At 43.5% G+C, this 8,702-nt stretch overlaps 2 protein-coding genes across 2 annotated transcripts; one reads left to right on the top strand and one right to left on the bottom strand.

Moving 5' to 3' along the window:
• Window positions 1–45: 45 nt before the first annotated feature.
• LOC120816997 (putative fibroblast growth factor 1) lies at window positions 46–2,608 on the top strand. Its single transcript, XM_040172712.2, has 3 exons — window positions 46–444; window positions 1,359–1,462; window positions 1,663–2,608. Exons 1-3 carry the CDS (start codon window positions 81–83, stop codon window positions 1,861–1,863), a joined length of 669 nt encoding a protein of 222 aa, XP_040028646.2. The 5' UTR covers window positions 46–80; the 3' UTR covers window positions 1,864–2,608.
• Window positions 2,578–8,176, bottom strand: LOC120816998 (NEDD4 family-interacting protein 1-like). The gene is made up of 8 exons (XM_040172713.2): window positions 7,883–8,176; window positions 7,026–7,116; window positions 5,636–5,775; window positions 5,440–5,527; window positions 4,888–5,012; window positions 4,659–4,725; window positions 4,471–4,579; window positions 2,578–4,164 (listed from the first exon to the last, which is right to left on the bottom strand). Exons 1-7 carry the CDS (start codon window positions 7,916–7,918, stop codon window positions 4,473–4,475), a joined length of 654 nt encoding a protein of 217 aa, XP_040028647.2. The 5' UTR covers window positions 7,919–8,176; the 3' UTR covers window positions 2,578–4,164; window positions 4,471–4,472.
• Between the last annotated feature and the right edge of the window lie 526 nt (window positions 8,177–8,702).

The following is an 8,702-nucleotide window of genomic DNA, read 5'->3' as shown; positions in this document are numbered from 1 at the left end:
TCAAGATCGTAGAGGTTGGTTTGCATCGCCTAAAACAAAAAAGAATACGCCATTATTCCCGTGTGAAGGAGCTGCGGTCGATGTGCGTCGTGGTCATCGATCACACGTCGTTACGTGCCCGGAGTCGGGGACGCGCAAACCAGCTGCCTCTGATCCCCCGCGCTCGTTCACGAGGATGTAAACACCTGACCGCTCCGGGGGGGAAAACAGACCCACCCCGCAGACATTCCTCCGGAAACCTTCCCGACGGTTCGCGCAGCTGTGCGAGTCCTCCGAGCGGGATGGCGGAGGAGATGTCGGTGTCAGGGGACCAAACGGTGGACGGCGGCCCGCTGGGGGACTTCCGCCAGCTGACGCGTCTCTACTGCAGGAATGGCGGACACCACCTGCAGATCGTGGCCGATGGGACGGTGCGGGGACAGAGGGACGAGGGGGACGTGCATAGTAAGACTGCGCTCACTTCCTCTAGGCCACTGCGGGGGGGCTGTGTGTATATGTGTATGTGGGGGGTCTATATGAGGAAACATCCCAGCTCCGTTCAGCAAGAAGAATAAGATGAAAACACTTATTTGTAGTGACGAATGTAAAACTATCATTGCAAATAGCGCACATTACATACAGAAGTAGGACACACGATGCTCTTTAATGCAGAGGCCTTTTCCCATTATTAGTGGGAAGTATTTTCTAGGAATCTGTCTGCTCTTGATGGTTGAGTAGTCCAGAGAAAAGAGGTGATCGCAGTTGTAAGAAAGTCAAAACGTGTAAACATACAAAAATCTTTAAAAGCTGAAAGAGAAAATAGTTTGTACTTGAAAGGTTTCTTTAGGTATGCAGAGTCCATCGAAAAATGTGTAGGAGAGGAAAATGACTTTGTGACCCATTCAAAGCTTAAAATGGAGTCTTCAGATAAACGTCTAAAGTAGAAGCAGAGCGTCCATGGGGGGTTGTTTCATAAGAAGTGTGGACAGGAGGAAAAGGCTGATTTCTCTTTCCCTGTGGGGACGATCAGGAGGCCTGAGAAAATAAGAAACGTACTTTTGTTGCTTCTTGCATCACAGAAAAGATAATACTTCAGATAAAGGAGTATTTCAGGTGTCTAACCAAAAGAACATTGACTTAATGTGAAGGAACTGGAAATGCTGCATACATTCAGTGTTTCAGGACTCTATGAAGGCCGGTGTAATGGGCCTTCACAGCGTGTCCTCGACTTCATGAACTAGAACAGTGTTAGGTACTGTGGTACTGTGCATCCAGGCTGGAACGTCAATGACACATAAACCATAATCCACCCGCTGTTTCCCTCCTGTGACACGTCGTCCATAATGTATGGACAATGCTGAGCTATCTTAAACTTTCAGCTGTGTTGAAGCTCACAGCGGTGGATAAAGGCGTAGTCGTTGTCCAGGGAACGCGAGCCGGGCGATATTTGGCCATGAGCGACGAGGGCCGATTGTACAGCTCAGTGAGTATCTGCAGCGCACCTGATGTTATAAAGTTAATCGTCCCGTTACACTTAATGAAGCAAGCAAATGTAGATGAATGGTCTGTGATGTAGATGTGTGTGTTTTGAATGATTACTGGTGACTATTTCTTAAACTTTTAATCCCAAAGGGCCTGACATGCAATCAGCTCTTCTGTTTTGTGTGTGTGTTTACGTCTCAGCCCACCGTGACTGATGAATGTTACTTCCTGGAGAAGCTGGAGGAGAACCACTACAACACATATGCAAGTCAGAAATATCAGGAGAGGAACTGGTATGTTGCCCTGAAGAAGAACGGAAGACCTAAACTGGGCCCAAGAACTCACATCGGACAGAAGGCCATCTTCTTCCTGCCCCGACGGCTCGAAGACTCCGCAGAGTGAAAACGAACAACGGGACACGGAGAAATTGTGTGAAAATGGTAGCAGAGGAGCGGCAAAGTATTTGAGATGTAAATCCGATGCATAGTTATTAGGACGAGGTCCTGCTTGTGTTGTTATAACAAAAATGTTTTTCGGTCCAATAACAGCATGCCGTTTTAGTTGGAAACGGGCCTTTTTGCTGCAGAGGAAAAAAATGAATTAAGTCAATCAAGGTGAAGTAATGGTTCCCACACTGAGGGGAACTCTGCTTCTTACAGATAAGTTAAAATAGATATAATGCATTAGGTAATATCTATATATACACACTTATATTGTAATCATCTTTTTATTTAACCCACAGGCAGGAGCGAATAACCCTTGTCTAGATAAGCATTTTTAATTTTCTCATAAATTGCACTCGACTCTGTGGGAAACAACATTGTAACCATCGGCTGGAAGGATGTGGTTGACTTGTTGGAAGTTGCGTGCTGCAGTTTCTCTCGTTCCACTTTTGTGCAGCCAAAGCTTCGTCTCAGCAGATTAGAAAAGAGATCGATCATCACCTGCGCCTCCCGAGCTACTCGGTCGCCACAGGTGAGGGTGACAAAAAAAATAATAATTCCATATTTTCAGCAGCAGTAACCTTTTGCTTTTACCAGGTGTGTAATAGGACCCAGGTCCAGAATACTGACCTGTAAATAATATAATCTTGTATGTAACAATCTAGAAAACTGATGCATTAAAAGTGACATTTATTTAACACTCATTTTTTTCTGTACAGTTTCATAACAACAAAACCTCGAGGTCGTAGCTCTAGTTCACATAGAAAGAAGCATAATGGGTAGTCATCAAAGCCGCGGCAGAACAAACTTAACTGATTAGGCAAAAGACTAAAATCCACACCGACTCCTTCCATCGATGGCAGTGGTCAGCTCACGAAAAGCGGTGTCGTCCCGACACACCGTGTCCTCCGGAGGATGAGACAGAAACCACTGCGCCAGCCGTTTTTACTGGTGTTATAATTCTGTGACTGAGAAAAGTGATGGGACGGTCCTCTGGCTTTTATTGACTATGTTTCTAAAAGTGCACCTGCATACAACATTCGTTGATATATTTTTAACACCTACAAGATAGCAAGCAACTCACACCGCATTAATCATTTTCAAAAAAAGAAAACCATAAACAGATTTCCCTTTACGGTCAATTAGATCTCATGGCAAAAAAGGAAGAGAAAAAAACTAAAATTGAAATGTACGTTTTAAAGATAATTTGATCCAAACGTAAGAGTGAGATCTCCACCAGCAGAAGGTGACAATGACACTGACGATGAAGGGGAGGCGCAAAGGTCGGGCCGTTACGTCTGCACCGGCTTTCTGAGGACGTGAACCACAAAATGTGCTCACACGCCCATAAAGAAAAAGAAAAATCCTCCCTGTTGCTTCCGCTGTCGAAAAAAAGAAAAGAAAACCCCTCTGCATCGTCTCCCTGTCAGCCCTCGATGCGGCGGCGTTCGGCCCTTTACCGTTCATCTGGGTTTGTGATGAAAAGCGCAGACTGGATCATCTAAAATCCGATTTGTGACCTAAATTACATTTCCCGGGTTGGTGGTTTACCTGATTTAATGTACAACAATATATCTAACTGGGAAAATCATAACTCGTGGTACATGGATGTAATTTGAATGTGCTCTACTGACAAGGTGTTTGAATCACAAGCATGTATTTTTTAATATGAGCACACCAATAATAAACAATTTCTCATAAGCTAAAAGCAGCAAACAACACTGCCCCCTCTTGGTTAATCGAGCGCAACTTAAAGCCGACAGGTTGGTGATGTGTGCGTCTGTGGTACAACTGCACTTACAGCCCGATGGGATCCACCTTTATAAGTGTATGTGGCATTTAGGTAAAGCCTATAGTAGTCACAATAAAACTAGGATTAGTGCAGATTACAAAGCATGCTGTGACAAACCTACCTGCCGAGTTGACTCATACCTGCTGGCTTCAAGTGTCACCAACATCAGACGCTCCCTTTGTATCGACCTTAAGGGCAGATGCATGCTCGTACGCCGCCATAAAATCATATAAAGGCATCACTTGCACAATATAGACGGATGTAAATAGCACGTAACATTGGCCACTAATGCGTACATCGAGGGAATATTACTGTTAACCGTTTTCCATTAATAAAGTCGCAAAAGAAAATAAAACAAGTGATACAATTCCTGAAAATCTTATTGAGAGTCGACTTCATCTATGACTCGTCTGGCTGACTTCTGGTTACTGCTCGCGTCCGCCATGTCCAGCTCGGCCATCCGATAGCCTGGATTCAGGTGAAGGGGAAAAGGAACAAATCAAGTCTAGAAATTGACTTCTGGGTGGAACTGCGTGAACCTTTTAAAGGACGTGAGGCGTGTTGCGTGCGTTTGGTCAGTAGCTGCGTCTACATGCACGTCATTAACTCGCACTGACACGATCGAGACAATACCTTTAATTTAGTGCAATTTAAGTTTTTATCATGACGTCAAAACCATGTCACTTTGCTACCCACAATGCAACTGAACACGTTTTTGAGATTTGGGTGACTTATGCTGAAACTGGATTATTTACTAAAGAAAGGCTTAATTACCTCTAATAGATGAAGAGCACCCTCGTTCGGGGCAGAGTGGCATAGCTGGGATCAGCCAGTTTACGCACTCTAGAGTAGTTCACAAAGCCTCTGATGAACAGCATGAAGCCTGCAGGGAAAGAAAGAAAAGAGACCATTACCTAAATGTAACCGTGGGAAGCAAACGGAATGGAATGTTTCTCACTTACCCAGAGCCAGGAACACCCACCACAACCAGTACTGTCCATCAAAGTAACCGGGGAAGTAGGTAGAAAACTTGAAGACATGAGAGAAGAAGAACCTGTTAGAAGCTTTAAGACGAGATCCTGGAAGGTCGTCTGAGAGCGTTGTCAGAATCTTTGAGCACAGCAATACAGCAAAAAACAGGTTATCCTGCAGCGTCAAAACATCTGATCTATTCCACTGGACCGCTCTTACCCGGACGATGAGAACCCATTTGACGAGGGACAGACCGAAGCCAGAGATGGCGCCGTATCGGCCGGCAGCCGATGTTGTCAAACAGAACGACAAGAAGAACCCGATCCAGTTGAAGAGGAACGCCACTGGGAAAAGAATAGAATAAATCAGTAAATTCCAAAGCACAGTCGATACAATGTGGGAGATTATTAATCCAATAAATCCTGCGTTGTTGTTGTTTTTTTTAAGTCACCAACTGGCCGGCACATTTCCCCTCCTCCTTCACACATACTCTAGAAAACAAACTGGTGCAGTGGGAGTAGTGGAATCTGCACCAAGCAAATCATGTGACCGCCTCTGTAAACACGGCACATTCAAGGCCTTTATTCAAGAGCAGCTACGAAACAAATGTAAAACGAAGGGGGGCGGGCATCTTTTTCATGGTCACTGACCATATTGAAAAATGTATAAATAACTGGTCCTTTTACGGCTCCATGACAATGAAGGTTAGCTTACTCTCGCAGACAGAAGACAGTACACAGCTCAACTGTTGAAACGCCAAACAATTCTTACTGAAGAAAGTGAGCATGAAGATGCCGTCATTTCCTATTCGCAGCTGGTCGGCGTCTTCGAAGTCGTCCCGGGCCACAAAGTCGTCCTCCTGCACAAGCAGCAACAAACGAGTCCATGTGTTGGAATGCGTCCCGTGTTTCTGTTGCTTGCATTGGCAAGTGAACCGGTGGAATGTTTGAAAATGATATCAGTCTACCGTGACTCTCCCAGCGACCAGGGGGATGGCAACCTCCTCTTTGCTCCTCTCGGCTTCGTCATAGGAGGGCAAAGTGGTGGCAACACTGTAGGACGGAGGGTTTGGAAACCGCCCTCCATCTTCCTTGTATTCAAAGAAGGCTGGAGGTGACAAGAAAACAAGAGGTCATACAGGTACTGGTAAAAAACAACAACATTGTTTTCTTTAGAAAAATAAATAACGGTTTATTACGGTTGATTCCGTGTGTGTAGATTGTGCTTTCATCCAAGCTACATCCCTGACTGTTTACACTAAATACCATTGTAGATCCATCTCATTGGTAAGGTGACATGAATACTAATAATATTTATTGCAGTTAGGTAGCAATTTCACCATCAACCGCAATGTTTGAGCACAAAAACACGATTTTAGAATTTTTAGATCGTTGTCACTTTAGTATTTCATCCAACGCTATCGGGTCCCCTCACTGTAGATTTAGAAATAATTCATCAATTCAAAAATAAATACCCATTTTAGTAGTTTGTCACACAGTCATTGAAAAACATGTAGATGACCAATTTGTTTAAGTTATCTGTACTAACAGACGGACAAATCATAGATAATGAAAAAGTCAGATGTTGAATTAAATTTGTAACTAAAAATTCTGATAACTGCAGAAGTGAAATGATACAATGTCGACCGTTTTACAGCTGTTACGAAGGTTTAGTTGCTTACAGACAATTATGTAGTTTAATTTCCTTCGAAAAGAAAAAGCAGCAGCATGGAACTCAGAAACCAGAACAGGGACGAGTTAAAGCAGCAAGAAAGTAATTCGTCTTAATTCGTCGTATCTTTATCCATTACTGTTTATGCTCTATACCATACAAGCCAAGACTGTTCTCTGGGTGATTTGGTAGATCTCCAGAATTCTCCGTGGGGTCGTTCAAACACATACAGAATCGGACTAAATCAATATATTCGAGCTCAAAGCTACACCCACTAATGCAATCTGTTGACCTGTTGCCTCTTTAAGAAGGGAGATTACAAACATTAGGCCTTTTCTAAAAAAGGCCTCGCACAAAAGCTTTCACCTCGTACATTATTCATTCCGAGGCTGGACAAGCTACAGCAGAAACAACGCACGTTGTGGAGTATCGTTGCCGTAATTCATTTGGTAGATTTTAACGGAAAACATATTTTGCATGCTATGAAAATAATTTGACTGAGGATAAAACTGTTAACAAGACAAACGTCACTCACTGCTGGTGCTTCTACACTCCGATTCACTTGTTTTTAATTCAAGACTTAAAACAGTACGTGTTGGCAATGGTATTTAGAGATTTAAATCCCCACTCCCACTCCCAAATGTGTTCTCTCCGTGAGCGTAATGCAGACGTGGAGGTTTGCTAACCTGCATTTGCTGCAGCGATGCTGCTGTAGGGTGGTGGTGCATCCTGGGCAAGACCCTCCTGGGATGGCTGGGGCTCCTCCTCATTCACCAGCTGGACAAATGTTAATAAATGACAGACCTCAATCGCATCATCTAGGAAAACTGTTATTGTTGGATATGAGGAGAGGAAAAGACATTTCTCAGACAGTTACCAAATCTGTAAACAGTCACATTTTAAATTCCAGTTGCCTGTAAAACAATCTAACAAGATTTTATACACATTGCCCCACTTCGGCTCACAGAACCTCTTGGTTTGCTGCTGAAAACAGATCATGAGCGAGCACAACAGAGGAGGACTGACGTAGGAACTAAGGAAACGTCATAAAACTGTGCCAACTCATCAACGAGGGACAAAGTCGCCAGTCTCATTGATACATTGGGTAATATAGTGTCTAACAAGTGGTCATAGGAGACATTCGTATAGTCATTATTTACTAGACTAGAATAGTTTGCAGTGGTCCATCATTGACAACACAGTAATCTGACGGTCTGAACCGCTCACTAATGCAGCGCCGTCAGGTGACGGAAAATAATAAAAGGAATTGGGTCACATAGGCTTTAAATTACATGAGCAGATATTTATCACTTCCGCGTTTATTTCCGTTTTCAGTTTAAATTTGGTTTCACAACTACTTCAAGTAACGGTATTTATCCGTAAGTCAGGCCCGCCCCTTCGCTAACGTCTGTTAAACGCGTTGTTTTCCTCTCAGCGACAGGCTAACGCTGACTAGCTAACGCTAGCCGTTAGCTAACACGGCAGCATCTATCGCTAGCTGTTAGCTTTCCACACTGCAATGTGCCAGCAACCTGTTACGTACCTCTTGGTATCTAACGTTGCCGTTTTGTTCTGCCATTGCCAAACAGTGACGAAATATATGAAACGTCCTCTTCCCGCTTCAACTTTGAAGATGTGTTGGGTACAAATAGTCAATTCAGTTGCGGTGTTGATTCTAGTCGGCCATCTCCTTCCTTATCGCCCTTCGATCGTGAAGCCTGGACGCCCCTACGACGGTGAAGGGATGACCCGCCCTACTCGGCCTCTGATTGGATAATAATAATGTTGCGTTGCTTCCGTTATGTTTGTGTTCAGTGAGTGGGATTGGTAAAGGTCAGGGAAAGAATGTCAGGGTCGACCAATCAGAGGCAGAGCAGAGCGGGACACGCCTTCCTCAGGTTTTCTGTGATGAGCATTCAAAACTATATTATTAATTAAATGAACTTCAAGTATGAAAAGTAAAGAACAATAACTTACTCTAGCTCGTAAAAGTGTAGGATATATTTGTCATTGTGTAATTCAAGTAGCATTCAAAGCCCACATTGGTTAACTGACTGAATACCACACCATCCACAATCACATGGATTACAAATGAAATGCACTTTGTTCAGAAGAACAAATGAGGACAAAGATGTATGAATAATCACATGAAAACCTTAATAAGAACTCCAAGCGCTGCTTGATTTTCACCAACTCCATTCGAAGAAAAAAAAAAAGGAATCATTGGTATTTGAGGGACAGTACATCCCGAAATCAATAATAAAAGATAAATCCTACCGATCAATCTCTATGTGATAAGTAGGTGTGAGTTTCCTTGTTTTTCAACTATTTGGCACTCACCTTGTGGTGCTCAAAGGTCCAAA

This window comes from Gasterosteus aculeatus, chromosome 4, assembly GCF_964276395.1.
Source record: "Gasterosteus aculeatus chromosome 4, fGasAcu3.hap1.1, whole genome shotgun sequence".
NCBI classification, from domain to species: domain Eukaryota; kingdom Metazoa; phylum Chordata; class Actinopteri; order Perciformes; family Gasterosteidae; genus Gasterosteus; species Gasterosteus aculeatus.
Note: the sequence above shows the minus strand (reverse complement) of the source record. Positions and strands in the feature narration are given on the sequence as shown.

Coding starts and splice junctions, on each gene's coding strand:
- LOC120816997 (XM_040172712.2), top strand. CDS start 81: ATGTGCGTCGTGGTCATCGATCACACGTCGTTACGTGCCCGGAGTCGG. Junction 445..1,358: donor GGACGAGGGGGACGTGCATA/GTAAGACTGCGC, acceptor TTAAACTTTCAG/CTGTGTTGAAGCTCACAGCG. Junction 1,463..1,662: donor AGGGCCGATTGTACAGCTCA/GTGAGTATCTGC, acceptor TTTACGTCTCAG/CCCACCGTGACTGATGAATG.
- LOC120816998 (XM_040172713.2), bottom strand. CDS start 7,918: ATGGCAGAACAAAACGGCAACGTTAGATACCAAGAG. Junction 7,117..7,882: donor GCAACGTTAGATACCAAGAG/GTACGTAACAGG, acceptor ACATTTGTCCAG/CTGGTGAATGAGGAGGAGCC. Junction 5,776..7,025: donor CATCGCTGCAGCAAATGCAG/GTTAGCAAACCT, acceptor TGTCACCTCCAG/CCTTCTTTGAATACAAGGAA.